Below are 22,385 nucleotides of genomic sequence, written 5' to 3' on the forward strand. Positions count from 1 at the left end.
TGCAACCATCTGTCATGTTACCAGAAAGCAATGTCTAAAATGTCACATCTCTTGACATCTGGGGGCAGGGAGTGGGGAAGATACAAGAGCTACATGAACAATACAACTGTCATTCCACTACACCCTTGTAGTTTTACCTTTTGTAGCTTCCAGTAAATACAGAAACTACAAAGAAAACACCATACTATAGTAACATCTTTAATTATCTCAGACAACAATAAAATTTAGTCAGAACCACCGGATCTAGAGCATATAGGCAATATCCTCTCTATACACATTATTCTTTAATGTAGAGCACAAACCCATTATTTGTTTTCAGAATCAACATTTCTTCTAGCAGGCTTAAAGGTTTTAGCACTCGTGTCTATAATTTGCTTTATTTCTAGGCATGTAAAAAGCCTCCAAAGCTGGCATGAAACAGTATTAATTGAAATGCATACACTTCCAACTTCAAAGCAAAAGGCAAAAACTACACAGTGCACAGTACAACTGACACTTTATTCCTTCGTGATGGGAATATATAGAATTGAAACTGCAAGAGTCACACAACAAAAAAAAAAACCCCAAACAAACCCAAAGTGCAAACCTCTCTTAGAACAGATTATGGAATGTATTGATGTTTTTGGCACAAAAAGTGGGGAACTATATACTGCAACAGGATTTTAAGTTTGATGCAATTAACACTTCTGTGTTCAGTAGTCATATTTGTGCACTGCAGAACAATACAATGTAAACCAGTGACTAACACAATTCACATGCAACTCTATAGAAGTTACATCATATGTCCAGTTAAAACTTCTCTGAAAATACATGAGGTCCAATGATACTTTGTTCACAATCACTTCACAGGTACCATTCTTTAAGTTGTCTTATCTTTTCAGTTGCCTTACTGATAAAAGCAAGACAAAAGAATCTTCAATAGTAAATTGTTTTCCCCAAATGTTTCCAGGTCAATGCTGATGTTTTCTGTCACAAAAAAATTTGGATCTGACTTAATTCATGTAATGTATAAGCAGCTGAATTAAATCAAAATTCCCCCCAATTTGCTGTGAACAGCATTCTGTGCACTGATTTTAAAAACGGACATACTGTTGCCCATGAGTTCCACATGTACCACATGGAAATCACCAAAAAAATATTATCAGAGCACAGCTTCATTAGTGGCATCTATTTAAAAGCAAAAAAGAGTCTATTAGCATGTAGACAAAAAAACAAAAATGGAAGAATTCAAGTTTATCTTATAAGGTACAGTATGCATTCACATTTTCATTGCAGAGAGAGACACCGGATTCACATTCTGGTGAGGAAACCCACACATCAGAGCTCTCCCAAAACTCTTAGCAAATGTAGCAGTGAAAGATCTACAATGCATGTTGTAGCTCTTTCATTTGAACTGATTGCTCAAAGGAAAAGAAAAGCCAAAAAACCCTAACAGCCTTCAATAGGTAATTCAAGCCCCACTACTGAGCTATTAACCACAACAACTTCTCTACTGGCCTGCTATGTCACATATCTTGACAGTTTTTATCAAGCATTTTATGTGGGCAGCCATTAGTGTGCAGTGTCTCATCTCATTTTGGTTTGGGATTTTATTATTTAATCAAAGATGATGATTTATATCGGGGATCTAAGAACGTTCTGGTGACAAAATGTACAGGATGCTCATTAGATGAGTATGTATCACAGCAGTAATGTCCTCACAACTGAATTCTTCATTTGGGCAACAGGGGAAAAAACCCCAACAAACAACAAAAAAATCCCAGCAAAACCAAGAAGAATTTGGCATAATTTTAGTTCTTAGTACCATACTGCAAATGCCACAAACTGAGGTGTTCTTAACGTTTCTGCTTAATAACGCCAGAATAAATAACACTAAAAGCAGCGGTAAGGGCCAACTCCACTAACCAGCTTAAGTAAATTTTGGCATAAGACTAAGATGTAGTTTAGAGCATCTATGTTAGTAGGCTATGATACTTACTGAGAATGACAGAGAAAGCAGGTGTGATTTAGAGCACCTAAATTCTGTGCCTGAAGTTAGACAGTTTGAAGCCTAAAATCATCACCTGAGGGGAAAAAGCAGGTCACAGCCACTCTGTTGCTCTTTCTGTATACCAAAATGCAGCCTTGAAGCCAAGGAAATCTAAATAGCAACAGGTGAGAGACTTAACTCTGTCACGACAGACGTTTCTCAGCTGAGATCCCAGCTCCCCGCTCCCTTAGGAAGACATGGGAATTCATTGTCACATATTCTATTGCTTTCAGGGACACAAGATATCAACAAAGTTCACCACAATTGTTTCTCTTTTCTGGACTAATCCTAAAAGGGAGTCACCCTTGTCACCCTGATCAATAGCTCCTGTTGACAGTCATCCTTCCAGTTCATAAGAATTCCCTCAAAGTGGACTACTCAGTTTCTCCTTCCTACTGGCACCTACCTCGGGAGGGAGTTTAGGACATTTCACCATGTATTGGGATACCTGGAGTGAACAGCAGAGAGGAAGGAGAACAGAAAAAGAAAGCTCAAGCAGGAGAGCTGAGGCCACAGAAGGCAAAAATCACTTGGGATTCAGAGGGAAAAGTGCTCACCATACCATAAACTAGAAATAAGCACCTGAGGAAGAGAAAGATCTAAAAAGTGAGATAGTGTGGAAAAAAAACCAAAACCCCACCCCATCACCCCAAAAAAGACACAACAGGAAGTTTGAGAGAGAAACTGAACAAAAATCCCATAGCCTCACACTATCCCAGTGTGGCTGGATGCTCTGGCTCCCTAGTGAGAGGAAGGGGGACTAAAGGACATGAAGGCCCAGCCCCAGAAGGTGCATGGACAGGTCAGCGAAATTCTGTTTCAGTTTTCTGTGACAGCTCCTGCAGCTGCATAGGCTTTTAACGAGTATAGCTTGCCTCTAGAAGGTCTCAGTTAAATACTGGAGGGGCACTTTTTGGCACAAAAATCTTTGTTTAATGTCAAGTAATTTTAAAATGCAAAATGTTTTATCAGATTTTACAAGCACTAAGGGAAGGTAGAATAGACATGCCCCAGAGCAAATGTTTACATCCTTCGAGCCTGACCAGCTGGGTGAGGCCTAAACGATGGTGCATGGGAATGGAGGAGACAGAGGCAACATTAGGAGAACCCTTTGGGAGAGCACACAGCCATAAAAAGGGCACTTTGGGTGGCTAAAAGCTTCCTTTGGAACATACTCTTTTTACGTAACTATATTTGGTCATTGTTGCTCTCTCTCATGATACCTTGGGCTATCACAACACAAAGCATCAGATGTGTTCTGTAACTGCCAGGAGGTTTCCTCTTCATTAGTTACTGAGATGAAATAAGAGATATGCTGAGGAGTACCTATGGATACAAATCGTTGTGTTTCCTCCCTTATGACTGCACAGAAAAGCACGCAGGTTTCCAAATAATATCCAAATGTGCACCCAGTTAATATTGTTTGTTTTCCTGCAGGCCACATTGCCTAGGCCTCCCCTGCTCATTTCCTACTGTACCTTAGCAACATGCCACAAGCAGTTCAGGAAAGGTGGAGGAGATGTCTAGGAAGTTGGTAACATGTTCAGACTATTTGTCAGTCTTCAGAGAGTTGCCACTACTGCCTGTTTGGGAATTTCCCCTTCCTTGGCTTACAAATGATTTAACAAGAAACAAGTGAATACAATGGGGTATGCTTCACTTTACTGTGATGGAGAAAGGTGATTCAGTGGGTAAACATGTTGTGGGATGTGCTACAAAAATTCTGTTTGTTTTAATTGAATACCACAGTAAATATTCATACAATTTGGGAAAAAAAAGGTGGTTATTGTTCCAACGAAAACTGCCCCAAGGACAGATAACATACAAATACCAATCTTTCAGGGAAAAAAGTTTCCTTTATTCACAAGCCTAATCCATGAATAGCTGTCCTTCACCTCCTTCCATCAGTCTTTTATATTAAACTTTGTCAGTTATATAGCCTCCCAATGAGGATAAAACAGAAAGGAGAGTAATAAATTTCAAAATGTAAACAAACTAATAATCAAACCCCCAATATTTCAGATCACTTTTGTAGGTTTCATTTTTCCAAAAGCATCTCAGACTTTCATTTTTGTGGTCTGGGTGCTCCCTGGGATCTGGCCTTCTTAAAAACTTCTCTTCCATTCTCACCAAATTGAAACCATGACATGAGCAGCAAACTGGGTCTCAGATTTGCAGGACATTATCTTGTGTGGCTGCACTACTCACTCTGTCATTCAACTTTCCCAGGCAGACATTGTCCCTGAGCACTCCTGTCAGAGAAAGATTTTTCAGCTAGCACCTGAAAATCATTGCAGCCACAACTCTGCCCAGAAGCAGTAATGTCATAGGGCCAAGACAGGGAGCAAAGTCCATTGCCCACTGTTGCAGCTAGTGTATGGAAAGCTTCTCTATCACACAAGATGCTAAGTTCATGAGCCTTCTTCAGTCACCCCCGCTACCTTGCATCCCTGAAAGAGGACCAAGGCAGGCAAAAAAGATGCACAGCAAGGAAGACAGAGGAAGAGATAAAGAGAAAAAAAGAAGAGAATAGAGTAAAGATAGCAGAGGTGCTTCAAACCTTGAAAATTAGTTGATTTTTCATAAAAAATTCCACACAGATATGTTAAATCACTATAGCTAGGGATTATAATTGTTTTCTGTTAGCCCTCAGGACTACCATACTTAATTATGGGCCCCCCAAGAAACCATACATCCACCTTAAATACCATCTGCAAGGACATAATAAAAGTACACAAAGCAAAAATTTTGTAAACAAAGGTTAGTAGCACAGTGGTACAGTAGATTGTCAATAAAAACAATAGTAAGTGTGGATACAGATTCGTCTACCTTGTGTGTAACATTATTGCCAGTTACAAGGGAGGGACTCTGTAAACTCATAATTCTGAAGTTTTGTTAATAAGCACAGAGCAACAGGTGAGTGACCCATCTACTTTCTCCAGTTCTGTGTTGGCTATTGGGATCAGCATGTGGTCCTTCAGTTTTTCAAATACCTGTTTAGGAAAGAAAAAACAAAAAACATAACCCCTTAGGCCTGTTTGCCCTTTAAGTATTTCCAGAACAAATGGACCTTGACAGGCTGGACAGATGGGCGGAGTCCAACGTGATGGAATTCAACAAGTCCAAGTGCCAGGTTCTGCACTTTGGCCACAACCACCCCATGCAATGCTACAGGATGGAGATCAGCCAGGCAGAAAGGGACCTCGGGGTGGTGGTTGACAGCTGGCTGAACACGAGCCAGCAGTGTGCCCAGGTGGCTAAGAAGGCCAATGGCATCCTGGCCTACATCAGAAATAGTGGGGCCAGCAGGAGCAGGGAAGTCATTCTGCCCCTATACTCAGCATTGCTTCGGCCACACCTTGAGTACTGTATCCTGTTTTGGGCCCCTCAGTTTAAGAAGGACATTGAGACACTTGAATGTGTCCAGAGAAGGGCAACGAGGCTGGTGAGAGGTCTAAAGCACAAGCCCTGTGAGGAGAGGCTGAGGGAGCTGGGGTTGTTTAGCCTGGAGAAGAGAAGGCTTGGGGAGACTTTACTGCTCTCTACAACTACCTGAAGGGTGTTTGTAGCCAAGTGGGGGTTGGTCTCTTCTCCTAGGAAGCCTGTGACTGAACAAGAGGACAGAGTCTCAAGCTGCACCAGAGGAAGTTGAGGCTCGAGGTGAGGAGAAAGTTCTTGACAGAAAAGAGTTATTTGCCATTGGAATGGGCTGCCCAGGGAGGTGGTGGAGTCACCATCCCTGGAGGCGTTCTAAAAAGGACTGGATGTGGCACTTGAAGCCATGGTCTAGTTAGTCATGAGATGTTAGGTATTAGGCAATAGGTTGGACTTGATGATCCCTGAGGTCTCTTCCAACCCGGCTGATTCTAGATTCTGTGACATGGGTTTATCAAGCTGTCATTGAGCCATCTAGTGTTTTGTAACCAACACAAACATTTACAGTGCATGCACCCTTCCACAGATTACATTAGGTTGAAAAGGAATACTCTCACTGTAAAGCGCTTCCTCCTTATGTCTAACCTAAATCTACCCTGCTCGTCCTGTTGCTACAAGCCCTTCTAAACAGTTCTTCCCCTTCCCCCTTCTGGCTATGGGATTCACATACACCAACAGAATAAGGGGAACTGTTGCTATGCCCAGTTATGCAAAAGCAGCACCAAGGGAACAAGAAACAAAGCAGCTAAATCAGTAATGGTGATGGGCTCTGTTCTCAGCCTTCCCAACTTTCACTATCTGGTATTTCCAAGACAGGATACAACAGCCCATTCTGGAAAGAACCCAATTACAATTCCACCAACTTCCTGGCAAGGTCAGGATACTGGGGGTCTATCCCAGGCACCCTTGGTGCACCTCTCACCTTCGCACTCTCTGGGTACTCCTCAGGAGCTCGGTGCAGCAGGACATGGCCTTTGTTGGGAATGTTTAAGTAGATGCAGTTTGCTGCAGCATCATCGGGCACTGTCAGCTTGTCATAGCGGTGGTCACTCATCTGTTGCATGGTCTGTCAGGAGACAAAGTGCAGCTATTTAGACCAAACAAATGGAAGAACAGAGCCTTCAAAAACTAGCTAATTGTGATTGCCAAGTCAGCCAAGGGCCATTTTGCTGTGCAGCAGAAGTAAAGAGATCTCTTTTCATCTCTGCTCTTCAGGGAACAATCTACTAACCGTAACTGAAATGAGCAGTAGAAAGCCTTTGTGAAATGGCTCCTGTGAGTAGCAGGATTAAGCAGGGTGCTCAGTAAGCATTCTCCGTAAACTCCTTTTCTCAAGGAATGCTCACTGAGTAGGCAAAAATGATGGAAATTGTAGGTGCTCAGCACCTCCAAAAGAAAAAGCAACCATCAGTTCCCAGCTTGGATATCAGCCCAATCTTAATTCTTTTCAAGGACCTTCTCTCTGCTTTCCAAGCAGTCACTCTTTCACTAAGCACCTGGGCTGGGGAGCAAGAAGGCACGTCTGTGCTAATCCTCGTTCCCAAGGGGACAACACAATAATGTCCTCAGAAAAGCAGAGCTGGTGGGTTTCAGAGGTTTGGTTTATAAATATAGGGCTCATAGACTAATTTGGATCCTGGCTGGAATTTCAGAGACAGATTTATCACACAAGAAGCCCGAGATCTATGTTTTGGATAAGGCTCAAGTCTTTAATAAAGATGGGGAAGCCTGGAGACGAGATGCCTGACTTCCTATTGTACCATTTCAGCTTTGTGGAGAATAACACAAGTGAACAAAGCTCTAAGTTGAAAATGCTGGTCTGACTGAAAGCCTAAGCCAATGCAAGTGTTTCAGTTTCCTTCCTAGTCCCTCTATGTTCCCATACACATTGTAGTAAAACAAAGAAAAGCCAGCTTGAAAATACTAACATTATCTTAAAAATGAACTAGTAGTCTGTTAAAATTTTCCAATTAAATTCTCTTCTTAGGAAAACCTCATAACATTGCAAAGAGAAGAATAATTTTAAACACACTTAAGTTTGTTAAATTATTTGCAAGGTGATTCATTTGCACTATTCACTCATTAAAAAAAATACTATATAGAACTGAATGAGTCTACAACATATTGGGAAGCATCAAAGCAAGCTCACACTTGCACACACCCACAGAAATTCCTTTATAGGTTTGGATACATTTTTCACATTGTAGCTTGAGTCATCCACATCCCGTGAAGAACATGAAGCTCACAATGAAGAATGCATTCTTGAGGAAGTGTTATCAGATTGTAATTTCTCGTTGCTTATGAAGTTGAGAGACTTGAGTTCCCAAGGTCACATCTATCTCCATAAAAGGGTAATGTGTTTTTCGAGGAAAAAGTCCTTGCACCTTTACTTCACCGGATGAGTTTATTATTGTGCCTACCATGGTTGACTTTCCCATTTATAGTTGGGGTTTTTTGTTATGTCAAGATGTATTTTATTATCCTTTCCTTGATGGTGCAAACATCTAGCAGCAGGTGACATTCCCTCACCCAGCACAAGTCTTCTCCCTGGTAACCACAGCTGGCAGACTCATCCTTTTATCTGCAGCTTTTCTTCCCTACATAATCTTTTTAAGTATCAGTTACGGAAACACATATTTCAGTGCAGATTTAATAAATGTGTCACAGTTAGAGGAAGAGCCACCATGCCTGGCTTTTACTCAGCTCCCAAACAGTTAGGCTTTCTGTAGTCCTGGTTGGAAACAAAATCTTGATATTGTAGGTTTTCTGTAGGAACAACTCATTCATGAGAAATGCTGTGAATCGCTGTGAAACATTTCCATATGAAATTAGGAATGAATTCTTAAGCAAAAGAATATAGACACATCTCCCATTGGATTTAGCTTCTGCAAAATGCTGAAATGAGAAAAGCAGAAGCAAGCAGAAATGAAGAACAAGTGGTAGGGCTCTAGCTGTGCCTCAGGAACCAGCTTCAGGGAGCCTGGAGATGATGGCAAAGGCACATTAGGAAGGGCTGCTTTCAAGATTAGAAGCACTAAAGCAGTGGCTGAATTAATTCAGAAATGAATGAGGAAAAAAAAGAGTGGAAAAGCAAGATGAAGTAGCACAGGAGTTCAAGCACACAGCTGCAACAATAGGGATCTCAGCTAGCATGAACGACACTGCATTAAAGCCTTTTCAGCAGTACAAGATTCTCTTCCTTGGCTCTTAAAATGAAAAGGAAATTGTATTTGCTTTTGTTGCTGTTACAGCTAAGCCTGCAAGTTGAAGTAAATGTCAGAAACCACTTGAGAGCATACCCAAGGAGTAACATCCCAAACCTGCCCTGCAGGGAGGCTCTGGATGCAGCAGAAATGCACCAACATGATGCAATCAGGTTAAAGACCTGCAAAGTTTTCTGTACTTCTGTTACGTGAAGTCATTGAGCAAATGTGCCTGGCCAGAGAGAACTCCAGGGCAGAGAAAAAGATACAAGCAAGGTCCTTTGATGCTATTTTCTGTCTGACATATTCTGAAATACATGTTTGTTTGGAAATGACAAGTTTTACAGAGGCTACAGTGCTCACACAATGCATTTGCAGAGGGCTGGCTTCTTGCCCACAAACATACAACCAACTACAGTACAGGCCAGGAATTTCCCACATGCCTAGTTTTTCTGGGAATTCTCTTCAGCCTGAAGAGGGTAGTTTTCATTGTGTGTTCTCTCAGCCCTTAGTCATGCTTTCCTTATGCTGAAGTCATTCACATAGCTTAAAATGCCTTCTCTATTGTAGTTTTTTTCCTTTTTTTCTTCTTTTCTTCTCTACAGTGTGTTCTCAGACAACTGAGGTAATGGATAAGCTAAATAACCCTAAATATGAAGCAGCATTATGTATGAAGGAAAAATGTGTATGCATTTAGGGCCTATTATCACTGACAGTTAAGATGACCACATACACTTTTAAAACAGGCCAAGCCTAGTTACAAATTTTCCCTTTCTGTGAGGAAGGCCCCAGTCTGAGCTCCTTGCTGCCATCCGGGACATACTCACATCCAGACTGCTGCAAGATAGTGACCAAACCCATCACAGCTGCAGTGTGCCTTTGTACCTTCAACACTCCACAAGGAAAACCAAACATTCACTGCATGTTATTCTTGCTAGCCATGGCAACAAACACCGCACTTAAAGCCCATATCATATTGACAGAATCAAGATTTTCAAGGTCTGATTAGCTTCTGCTCCACTGGCCCCCAATATTTAAAAGAAAAAAAAATAAATAATCAAAGTTAAGCCCAAGTCTAATGCACAGAACCCTCTACCCACAGCACCTTCCCTTCACCATGTATCAGCAACCCTTTCCTAAATCCTTCAAATGAGTGTTCTTAAAAAACAATTCACTTAAAACTATTTAAGGTATTTTTTCCCATCCCATCTCTTTTCCTTCTTTCCAAGAACAGTAAAATTTGGCCTGTTTTACACCAACGCTTAAGTGACATTTGACCTGGGGTACACAGCAAATTGGAATATTTTAATTCCAGAGACTGGAAGTTGAGAAAAGGTTAAGCTACTAAAATATTTGTCACACAGAAAAAACAACGTGGATGAAAATAGTAACTCAGCAGCATGCAGCTGCATGGTCCTGAGGTTGCCTGAGAATTTGGAAGGAAAACATGCTTGTCTTCTACATGGAGGAAGGATCACTTGTCTGGGAAAAACATCAGGCTTATGCCCTTACATACTTAAGGCAAAAGACAAGGGCAGGTGCTTGGATGGCACATTGACATCTAGATGGAGGACTGAGAAGTTTAAATCACTGCTTGCTACCTGGAAAATACTGATTACAAAACATTTTTTTTTTTATGCTTTCAGGGCCTGGAAGAGCTTTTCCAGTGCTGTACACAATGCAAGTCTCAAGTCCCATGTGAAAGGTGACAATACCCTATTTCTGAATCATATGACTGTGACTGAAGTGAGCAAAATTTGCCATGTGGTTCCTAGGAAGCTAATCAGCTGTTATACAGAACAATACCATCTACAGCACTGCCTCAGGAGTCTGTTTAGTTCCTTTTTGAACCTCTAGAAAGGTAGTTTGAGTGCAAGGAAACACTTTTTTGTTTTCCCCCTCTCCAACTTCCTTCTTGCCCTTAGACCTCCCCTGGTCGAGACGGCCAACAGTTGATCCTTGGTCACTTTTTTCACAATTTCTTATTTTACAGACACCTGTGATCTCATGTTCTCTCTTTTCAGTTATATTCATAGCTTGCTTAGTTTGTCTCCCAAGCCAAGCTGTTCCAGGTACCTGTCCATCCTTACTGCACTCTTCTGAATCTTCCCAGTTCTATTCAGCCTTTCATGGAGTGAAGGGCGTGCAATGGCCAACGTGCAGATGCACTGCAGCTTTAATCAGTGGCATAATGATTGTCACCATTTGGCTTTCAGCTGAGCTGGCAATTCCAACAACCCAGGATCTTGTTTCTGTGGTAATGACTAACTGTACATCACACACAAAATCATGATCACATTGTTCATTCTCTCTCCCTGCTGCACATCACTTTACACTTACCTACCTTGAACTTCAATCACTGTTTTACTGCCCTGTCTCTAAGTTCCCTCCAGCACTTCACAATTGGCACTGGAGGAAGACAGAAGCAGCCTTAGGGTTAAACAAAGAAAAAGCAGAACTGAATGAGTTTAGTGAGCCGTGTCACAGTGCTTACACCGTTAGGAACAAGGACTCAGCCTGCCATACAAACCACACTTCTCAGCCTCTAAAAGAGTTTCCTTGAAATGCAGTAGTGCCAACAGTGACTATCTACACTGCACTGGTTAGGCCACACCTTGAGTACTGTGTCCAATTCTGGGCCCCTCAGTTTAGGAAAGATATTGACTTGCTGGAACGAGTCCAGAGAAGAGCAACAAAGTTGGTGAGGGGTTTGGAACACAAGCCCTATGAAGAGAGGCTCAGGGAGCTGGGGTCGATTAGCCTGGAGAGGAGGAGGCTCAGGGTGAGACCTTACTGCTCTCTACAACTACCTGAAGGGAGGTCATAGACAGGAGGGGGCTGATCTCTTCTCCCAGGCAACCAGCACCAGAACAAGAGGACACAGTCTCAAGCTGCATCAGAGGAGGTTCAGACTGGATGTTAGGAAGAAATTCTTCACAGAGAGAGTGATTGCCCATTGGAATGGGCTGCCCAGGGAGGTGGTGGAGTTGCCATCACTGGAGGTGTTTAGGAGGAGACTTGATGGGGTGATTGGTGCCATGGTTTAGTTGATTAGGTAGTGTTGGATGATGGGTTGGATGCGATGATCTTGAAAGGTTCCTTCCAACCTGGTCTATTCCATTCTATTCTATAAACAGTTGAGCAAGCTGACCAGAAGAACAGAGCTGGGAAAACAACAGATCTTTACAGTCAAGCTAGATTAATCAAGAGTGTCACCCCCAAAATACAGAGAGATGAGAGAGACATCAGTGAGGTAGAGTAGGAAGGGGACAATACAGCCACTTTGAGCAGCATAAATTACCAAAAAATCTGCTAGAAAGAAAGGCTAGGATAACATAAAATGGGCTGCCCAGGGAGGTAGTGGAGTCACCAGCACTGGAAATGTTTAAAATAAGACTGGATGAGGCACTTAGAGCTATGGTTTAGTTGATTAGTTGGTGTTGGGATCTTGAAGATCTTTTCCAACCTGGTTAATTCTGTATTCTGTTGAGTAACATAGGCCTTATAGAAGCAAGCTGCATTTGAGATCTACCTGAAATCAGCATTGTCCCAGCTTACCCTATTCTATATGCCAGAGTTAGTAGCCCATACACAGGCAGAGTGTCACTTTAATTTCCACCTACCACACACACTCAGCAGCTGGGCTTTGGGTTCTTCCTCCCTGCTGCACACTCTCAGTCATGTTTTCCAGAAGGCAGAGTTAAGCAACCACTCCCACCCTGCTCCTTGGCTTTTCCTGGCATGGGACACCTTTTGCATCAGCACAGATGTCACAGGTACCCTGTGTCATTCACATGCAAACCTGTGATGCTCTGCCCCTCTGATGCACCTTCCTGCCAGCTCTGCACAAGGACCATCGCAAAGGGAAACCATGACCTGAAGAGGGATAAGGCTTTCATGCATTGTTGCTTTCAGCCAAGAAGGCAAAAGGACAAACATTCTGTCTTAGGGAACAGGAACCCAGGGAGAGAAGAATCAAATGGAAAAAAAAAAAGGCAGCAAAGGAGTAGAAATGTTGAGTCCTCATTTACACAAATCAAATGATGCCTTCTCAAGACCGTCCCTGACCCAGCTCCCATGGCTGACAGCCTTACTGGGGAAAAAAAAAAATACACATTGAAGGGGATGCTTTCCTCACCCTTAAATTTTCAAGCCCAAGCTAATAGAAGAGTCTCTATTCTATAAATATATACTGGCATGTCAATACCTTCCCAAAACTAGATTCTTCTGCATAAGGAAACTGAACAGCACTGACACTCAGATAAGTGCCATATGTTTATCACAGCATTTACCTTTTGATAAAAAACCCAACCCAAACTAGGTGCCTTTTTAAAGGAGCAGGCCATCTGCTACTCAGTGAAGACCTGTGTCCTCTGAGATGCTGTATACCCCTAATACATGAAGTAATGGAAAAAATGAGAAAGAGCAAAAGGAAAGTGCAAATAATTAAATTAGTCAATTTTCCTATACATAAAGCTGAGAAGAGCAAAGTCTTATTTTTTAAGGGCAAGTTGTCAATTGTTATCTGGCCTTCACTAAATTCTTTGTTGCTGCATTACAGAAAAAAGTCATCATTCATCTGCACTTTCTGCTAATTCCCTACCTGATGTCATCCTCTTTGGGCTATTAATATTAGTAATCATTTCCACAGCAACCCATTGTGATACCATAAATAGAGGACTATGACTTCATGTGGGGAATAAGCAGAGGCACAAATGATGAATTCTTAAGGAAGAAGAGATAATGTTTTCATGCAAACTTGTGCATTACTAGAAGAAAAAAAAAGGATGTGTAGACAATAGGAAGAGCAGATTTAGCTGAGCTTTTTCATTCTGCTTTCTAAGGACACAAGACAGAATTATTTTTTTCCCCTTGCATGCTCCTTCTGGAGGCACTGTTTGTGGCAGAGCTGGGAACACCTCAGCCTTATCCAGGCACTATACCCTGATCTCATGCAGGGAAACAGTGCTTGACTTTTTAAAGCTGGCACGCTGTAGAGATTTCAGTTACACACGATGGAATACAAACAAAAAGTATTTAATCACAGAAATGGGGGGCAGCTACCAATGCAGTAACTCCTTGCTCTCAAGCAATGCTTACTGCTCTGATCATAGCTTTGAATACAGGCCACAAACCTAGTTACCCAAATGACTCCTTTCTGCTTTACCCCCAAGATGGGGTTTTGATAAGCCTCCCTTGACCTCTGTCAAAACAGCTGCATTTGCAATAGCATCCTTCAAGGAATAATCTAGGGGATGAATGAGCAGCTCCTCTCCCAAAAGAAGGTATTGAATGGGAGAGTCAAGAACAAGCCAAAGTAATCGTGTCCAACCTTTTATCAAAAGCAGAAAAAAGAAGGGCTTTTGCTGAAGCTGTGGTCCTGTCACATAGTGCATATGCCGAGACACTCCTGACTGTAAGAAAAATCCAGTAACTAATGAGCTCAGAGTCTGGGGTACAAAGGACAAGCTCAGAAGTGCAGATGCCACCACCACTCCAGGTCACAAGCTCAGCTGTGTTACCTACCCTGCCTCACATCCTGCCTGGCAATGCCACTTATCCCTGACATCCACCAAGGCCATGCTGCCTCTGCAATGAGCATGCATTCCTTTGAAACGACCAATTAAAACCTCATACATTTCCCATGCAACTACATTATCCCAGATCTCAGAGGGAATACTCTGGATGCGGCTGGCCACAGGGATTAAGCTCAGGCCATATGGCAGGATGAGTGCTCTCCATGTTGCAGCCCTCATCCCTAGGAATCATGCCGGGTTTCCTGCTGATCCATCAGCAATTACCAGCCAGCTGGCATCACCCTGGAGCTGCAGGTATACACCAAAGTTTTCCCTACCAGTCCAGTGTGGAAATGCTAGGGCTAGTCCTTTGGGGATTACCAAATATCAGAACCTACCCAAAGGACAACCTCATTCCCCAATGAGTGAGAGAACAACATTAGCAGGCACTTGCTACCAATACAATACGTACTGCTAGCAAGGGAATAGCTGAGCTTGCCAACAATGGGAACACACGTAAACCTCAGACCCTTTGGGATTGTCAGACATATCCAAAGGGTGACAGGGAATGGTTTGGCTATAGACAAAGCTTGAACTAAGGACTGTGTCCACCACCATCTGCTGCTGTTCAAGTCTTCATTCACTACAGAAAGCATTTGTGTTCAGAAAGGATTTGTGCTCTGAACCAAGCCAAAGGACAGAAACACAGCTTTTCAGGATAGAACCAGAGTACAGAAGGGAGTGTCTAACAGTTGCTGCATCATGGCTCCCATCATCATCTTGTCTAGTCTTTGCCTTTGCTGCTGGAATTTGAACTGGATTATGTCCCAGGCTAGTTCCTGTTCTGCTGTCCCACAAGACCACAGGGCTGCATCCTCTGCAGTGGAAAAAGAGCAGAGCATTCACCCACAGCACTGCTGTCACCTCCCTGTGCTGGGGCCAACACTGTCAGAGCCCAAAGTGATCCTCATGCATATTCACAGTAGAGGTCAGCAACTCCAACCATGCAGGATCAGAGCCCAAAGGTGACACGTTTGGAGGAAATTCTAGTCTCACCGAGGCAACAGAAACAATCCCAGGCTTTACTGGCTCAACCACCATTGTCAATATTCCACTGTGGAATTAGGCATACAGAATCATGAACAGGTTTAAACTAGAAGGAATTAAATGCTTGCTGAAAACAGCAGAGGGAAGCTAAAGTTTCAGATGTGATAGCCACTACAGGCCATGATACTTACTGTAATTAATTTGTCTCTTTCACCCAGTTTCCTGGAGTGCAACTTTTCAACTGCAGCCCAAATAAATATTCTGTACATGCCAGAGCCTGAAGAGGATTTCATGGTTAAAATGTCATTTTGTGATTTATTATCTACTTCTACCATGTGTCCCATAATCCTAAACTCTGCACTCATTTCCTAGCTCACCTGCAGCACTTTATTACACACACTGCACTAAAACGATCAATTGCACTCTGAAAGAGATTTGCATCTAGTAAACACGTGGCAATTCTGAAAATATTGTAAGAATACATTAAGCTGCACCAGTAAAAACAGTAAAGAAAAATTCTTTTAAAGAAGATTGTTAGTAGGAAGATAAATGCCAGTTTAAATAAGCAATGTTGGCACAGCATGACACAGCAGTTCACTTGTTGCCTAACAAGACACTCAGAATGAAAACTTCACTGCCAGAGATGGTCAAAAATAGCTTAATCATCTTGCTTGTATGATTGCATTTCCAGACATGAAAAATGGCAACAAAGAGGTTTAAAATAACAAGCTATCACAATAAAGGCATGCTGGGCTGTGCCAGGCAAATGACTCAGTAGAAGCTCAGGGGACCATACTGCCACAGACTGCAATGGGTGATGAGAGCAGCAGCTGACAGCACTACTATAGTTCAGCTGATCTCGTGAAATCCAGGGAGCAGCTTTTAATTCTGAATATCAGTGCCTCAGAGATTCTCTTGCAATTGAATTTCCTTAAGACTGCAAGAAGCTGATTACCAACTGGTTTTTGGGGTTGTTTTTTTTCCTTTGGAAGCAAATGAACAAATAAAGAAATCATTTAGGTAAAAAAAAAAGTAAGAATTCAAATATTAGGGGAACCTAGTTGTAAGCAGCACTGCCAACTCTGTCATTTTCAAGGCAGACACTTTACCTGCTTGTTTTCCAATAATTTCTCTGAAGAGATTTTGACTCCTGAAAGAACAGCTAGAGGTTCCCCAGGGTAAGAATGGAGTTGGATCCAATACACTGAGCAAGGAGCACACTCTAGGTAACTTCGTGTTGCTGTGTGATGTGGTTGCTTGATGCAAGCTGTCAGCTTGCTAGGAGCACAGGAAGGGCACATACTGTGGTATCCAAGCACTGCTCTGGGGCAGAGTCCCTAACTTCAGCTGGCAGGGTGTGAGCAAACAGCTGCAACACACACATAAATAGCTTGCTAAATGTCCAGTGCAGAGAAACCCACTGAAAATGACACAGTTGATTAAAAAACATTTCCAACAACAACTGAAAACTGCTAGACTATCTTGTTAATTACTGCCTTCTTGAAGGTCTCTTCCAACCTGGTCTATTCTATTCTATTCTTAAAAAACAAACAAATCTGCTTTTGAGGTACCTTGATTAAGAACTGGTATTTACTTGACAACTACTTACCAGCAGCATCTAATCAGCTTATCCAAAAAATATTTTTGGCTACAACAGCTAAATTGATGCACTGCAACACAATTAGCTGAGTCGTGCAAAAGGCTTTAATCCAAATGATGAGTTCTCAGATCAGTCCTGGCTCAAGTTCAAATTGAAGCTCTGAGCAACCAGTATTGTACTTGAATTTTGCTCATGTTTATAAACACTGAATATGGTTGTCTGAAAATCTGCATCAGGCTGCTGCTCACAATGCATTTTGAGATATTTGGGATAGTGCACATTTCACAGGGAAAGATGCAAGGCACTTTCCATCCCAAACTAAAAATCAACCTCAAAGCATCAGGAATGTAAGACCTTTACAACCAAAATGATTTGTCATAAGTTTTGCAGGGGAGGAGTCATGGGTAATCATCTGGAAATGTACTCCCAGAGCTTTATGGAGTGATTTCTAACAACAGTAACTGACAGCTTGCTCAAATGAATGAGCAAACTTAATGTCACTCCAAACTATGTGGGATGCCAATGACCATCCTCTTGTTTAAGGGCTCCCCTAAACTCACACAGGCTGCTATCCTGTTCCCTTAACTGCTGCTGCCAAGATGCAAGTCTACAACAGCCAGAACTGCATTTTCTTGGTTTCTGTAATTCAACCCATATCCAGCAGGGGAGATTCCAAAATTCAAAATGCTGAGTTTATCTTATCTGGGGGACTGAAACATTTTACATCTTCAACTGTCACAAAATAAAAAAGAATACAATAAATCAAACCACAAACCACCAAGCCTCTGCTAAACTCCGATAGTAAAAATAATGCTGCTGGGATGAGTCCTAGAATTATACCCAGGAGAAAAACATGTAAGACCTGAAAAGAAATGTGTGACAAAATATCACAGCATGGCAGTAAGAACGAGTCACTCAGGCCTTTACCTTGCAAGTATTTAAGAATGTTTTAAGTTAATAAATGCCACTAGCTTAGTGAAGCAGAGAAGGTAAGTATACAAGACATGCAGAATGGGTTCCTAAGCTCTCTGAGGACCAGGGATGTTGATTTCAGTGTTACATACTCTTTGTTGCAAATGTTCTGCCTGGCAAAGATTCAGATCAGCAGCCTTGGGCACTGATAGTGGTGCTGGTCTGAAAAATAATTCATGCTTTAAAATCAGGGCAGGAGATCTAAGTCGGGTTGCATAAGCTCCATTTAAACTGAGCAGATTTCAGAGAGCTTTCTCACCAGTACAATAGAGCTATCCCCACCCCTCCTTATTTATTTTAAGGGACACACAGCCAACTTCTTTCACACATTAGCGATCATGTTGCATCAAGGAGGCTTCTGCAAATCTAAAGAGTGAAGTCTGCACTATTTATTGGCAAACAACAACAAAAAAAATCAGTATAATCATAAGATAAAAATGTAAGACTTGCTGTCATCACTGAAAAGTAAAATTTTGTTTAACCAATGAAGGCAAGTTCTGATAAAAATACATAATACTTAGCTGTAAAGCTTCCAGACATGCTCTGGCTTTCCTGCATCTCAAACCAAAGTATGCAGGACAGTAACTACTGGTTCAAACAAGATCAAAATCCCTCCAACTGCAGGCCTGGTAAAGTCTCAGTTGCACTTTGCTGGTCTAGTACTCTAGCCAAAGCTTCTCCTGCAAAGCGCCTGCAGCTGTGCTACCATGCAGAAACAAAGATGCTGATCTCTGGGGTGCGCTGTTTCATGAACTATACGTGTAATGAGATGCATGGCCCCAGGTGGCTGTGCCCACATCTCTGAAAAAGTTTCATTTGGTAGATTTGCTCTGAACACACCCAGCAAGTTGGAAAGCTACAACAATGAATAGTTTGCATTGAGGATGATGGTGCCAGTACAGCATTGACTTACTACACACCAGATTACTGGCTTGCAAAGAGAGATCCAGCTGCATGAGACCTGTTAGCTCGAGGTTCAAACCCAAACCTCCCACTTTAAAATAAAATGTTCAGAGACTAAAACTGTTGGAGAGGTTTGAGTTCTTTCTGATATGAGACCCTTATAGGACCAGAGGAGAGAAAAGAACCAAGAAGGACCTTGACTTTGCAGCCAGGTGATGGATGAAGGAGGGATATGGAATCCTGGACTCTGCTCCCTGAGGCTGGAGTGAGTTACTGATTTTATCCAGAAAGTCTAGACCACAAAATGTGTACACAGGTCACCTCCCACAACAAGGATCCAGCCTCTCTTCCTCTTTCTTGCCAGAGCTTTTATTTCCCTTCTGGCCATTTTAAAAACCATGTTTCCTCACAGCAACATCTGCATTAATGACATCTCTGTCCTCTCTATCACCAAATTATCACCTTTTTAGTCAAAGCTGTAAGCAATAACCTGTATAATTCATTTATTTCCTGAAGATAAAATTAAATTAACATCACTGTTCTCTTGCCTGATATATCATTAGGGTTTGCACACAGACGACTCTGAGATGCACTGATTTCCTCTTTTATTGATCTATATCTATTGTAAAGCTCCAGCATCCTTCAGTAGAGATTAAAAACAACAACAAAAATATTTGTCCTTCAGACAATTTTCTTACATGCTTTACCTTGAGGGCTTTCTGTGCAGCTTCACTTGATCCAATGGCAATCAAGTTTGGTCCAGCCATGCTGCAAAAGCTCTTCAGATGCAAAGAATCATGAACAGGGACTGTGGAGACAGCATAGTCCTGTATGGGAGGAAAGACTGGTTGCTATATGGAACTAGAACAATTATATTGAGAGGTTCTGTAATTAATTTTACTCTCTGCAAATGAACAATAGCAACATATCCCAGGGCACAGTGTTATGTGTTTAAGTATGACATACCCCTCTGGACCAGCTTGCCTTGTCTGGCACACTGGAGTAAAACCCAGAACGTGTGTCAAATACTACTATCGTTGCAACTGTAAAGAAATACATTGAAGTGCATAATGAAATGGTATGTACATAAAACCTCTCCAAGGAGCAGCAATAACACCACATTGCAGATGCATTAGGACATTAAGAATGTGAGTATTGATAGGCTCTCCAATAACAACAGCCTCCCTCTATAGCAGTTACTTTCAGGCAGCGATCTCACATTTCAGATCAAAGTGCAGAACTTGTCACTTCACAGGATGCTCAAATCTTCTCAATTAAAAAAAAAGAGTGCAAGTTAAAATGTCAGTCCTAAAAGCACTTGAAGTGCAAGGTCCCACACCTAGGTTGGGGTAATCCCAAGCACAAATATAGGCTGGGTGTGGAGTGGCTTGAGAGCAGTCTCAAGGAGGAGGACTTGGGGGTGTCAGTTGATGACAAACTCAAAATGAGCCAGTGCTGTGTTTGCAGCCCACAAAGCCAACTGTGTCCCAGGCTGCATCAAAGGACGTGTGACCAGCAGCAGGAGAGAGGTGATTCTGCCACATTCCTCTGCTCTAGCGAGGCCCCACCTGGACTACTGCATCCAGTTCTGGTGCCCCCAGCATAGGAGTAAAACTGTTTTGAGTGAGTCCAGAGGAGGGACACAAAGATGATCAGTGGGTTGGAGCAACTCCAGGCTTCAAGACCTGGGGCTGTTCACAGCCTGGAAAAAAGACAACTCTGGGGGGGGACCTTACAGCAGCCTTCCAATACCTAAAAGGGGCCTATGAGAAAGTCAGGGAGTTACAGTGAGGGCAATGAGACACTGGAATAGGTTGCCCAGAGAAGCTGTGGATGCCCCCTCCTCCTTGGAGGTGTTCAGTGGATCACAGCTTGTATTTCCTGTGTTATGAATGAATCTACAAACCTTAAATGTGTCAGCCAGAATTTCTGCACCACGTTGATTTGTCCGCCTGGAAAGACCCACAAAAAATTCTCTGCCTGGAATGAGAAAATGAAGGGTAAAACAATTACAGCATTTATTTTTTCAGTTATCCCCCCCCCAAAAAAAAAATAATCACTACATTGGCTCCTTCAGAACATACACAACTTTAAAACAGGCCAGCTTTAGAGGCATTCCAAAGCAATCTTTCACAGATTTTCTATCTTTCTTTTCTCAAGTTCAATAGTAAGACTAAACATGCAGCATGGAAAAATGCTACCTGAAATTGAGAGCTGATTAAAGTAATTATCTTTTTCCAGAAGGCATTTTGCCAGAAGCATAAATAGCTTCCTCCTCTTAAGCTCTGCAATGGTCATCGAGTCAGGAAAGAGAACAGCTGGGCTGGATTAAGTACATCTCTGATTGACCATTTCCCTCTCCCTCTGAGATTTCTTCTGGTCTCAAAATCAGTCCTACAACCTCTGGCATCCTTCAGCTCCAAAGAAAATCAGTGCTGGATCTCTACTGCTATTGAAAGGCCCCCCCTCCTGGTTTGCCTCTTTTGAGACCCTTCCTTCCCCTTGGTAAACTAAGCCAAGCAGCCAGTCTGTGATGCTGATCAAAACAAACAGGCTCGTTCAGCAGAGGCAGGGAGCAAGCATGTGCACAGCTGAAGTGAGAAAATGCCTAATGGGTTTAATGACAAAAAAAATACAGTCAATATCTTTGTCTTTGAGTCAACCATGCACATAAGTTGCCTAGTGCATGACATCTGGCAGGCTACTCCCCCACCCTGCCCATGAACTAAAATGCAGGTTTTGCATTTGATTCAAGCTAGTGACAACTGATTGCATCAATATTTACAAGTCCTGAAAATGAGCCTGGTGAAAGTAGCTGCTTGCAACAAGAAAAAGGAAGCAACTGCAGGCAGCTGACTACCGGAGTAGTTTTCTTACTGGCATTTTGCAAGCTAAAATAAAATCTGTATGCACAGTGCTGCTCTTCGTACAGTGTGTACTGCTAGCTCATTTCTTCGGGCATTAGACAGGACATCAAGGGTTGCATTGAAAATTCACCTCTCAGCTACCTTTGTGACACTTAGCAAACAGATTTAACAAGCTGTGTGAATGGTGTTTTGTTATGCAGGCAGGTCACACAGTCTTCAAGGCAGGCAGAATAACTATAGTGATGGTGAATTTGCTGTTTACCTGTAAATAAGACGTCACCACCGTCCAAGGTTGCATTTTCATCTACCATCTCTACTATGTTGAGGTTGAGGCTTCCTAATACTCTCTTCATGGCTTCAACCTGTTTAAAAGTTGTTTATATTGTGTCATTGAAAAGCTTAAACAACATCTGTCCAAAATACACAGTTAGTAAGAATTCAAGTCCTTTAATGCACCTTTAGCAAGACAAATGGCAGGGTCCTTTGTATCCCTGCCCGTTGCAGTTCCCTAGCTCTCTCCACAGGCTTTTGTGGTCCGAAGGGGACAGTGTCAAGAAACAGTCATCAAGCTCTTCTCTGCACAGGAACCAAGCTGCATCCAGGGGAGACAGATTAGGAGTCCAAAACATATGTTAAGTCCAGTCCCTCCACACAATAACAGCCTCTCGTGTCCCTCGGATTTGAGCAGGAAAAAGCACGAAAGGAATGACCTTCCCTTCTTTCGTAGTGCCCAGACATAAGATGTGACTCTGCAAACCATGGAGGTGGCAGCTCTATCCCAAGCTCCTCTTGAGAGGTGAGGAATGTACGTGA

At 42.3% G+C, this 22,385-nt stretch overlaps 1 protein-coding gene across 1 annotated transcript in view; it reads right to left on the minus strand.

Annotated features, from left to right (window-relative positions):
- Positions 1-477: 477 nt before the first annotated feature.
- The window catches only part of DDAH1 (dimethylarginine dimethylaminohydrolase 1), a 57,624-nt gene continuing 35,716 nt past the window's right edge, over positions 478-22,385 (minus strand). Inside the window, exons 2-6 of the mRNA XM_068141184.1 lie at positions 21,835-21,934; positions 20,612-20,685; positions 19,413-19,532; positions 6,387-6,530; positions 478-5,022 (exon numbers count right to left, since the gene is read on the minus strand). Coding sequence (XP_067997285.1) covers positions 4,906-5,022; positions 6,387-6,530; positions 19,413-19,532; positions 20,612-20,685; positions 21,835-21,934 — 555 coding nt within the window. The 3' untranslated portion in view covers positions 478-4,905. The remainder of the gene's footprint in view (positions 5,023-6,386; positions 6,531-19,412; positions 19,533-20,611; positions 20,686-21,834; positions 21,935-22,385) is intronic.

The sequence above is a fragment of the Melanerpes formicivorus genome, unplaced genomic scaffold (assembly GCF_026170545.1).
Source record: "Melanerpes formicivorus ecotype bairdi unplaced genomic scaffold, bMelFor1.0.p_v2 SCAF_7, whole genome shotgun sequence".
Classification (NCBI taxonomy): domain Eukaryota; kingdom Metazoa; phylum Chordata; class Aves; order Piciformes; family Picidae; genus Melanerpes; species Melanerpes formicivorus.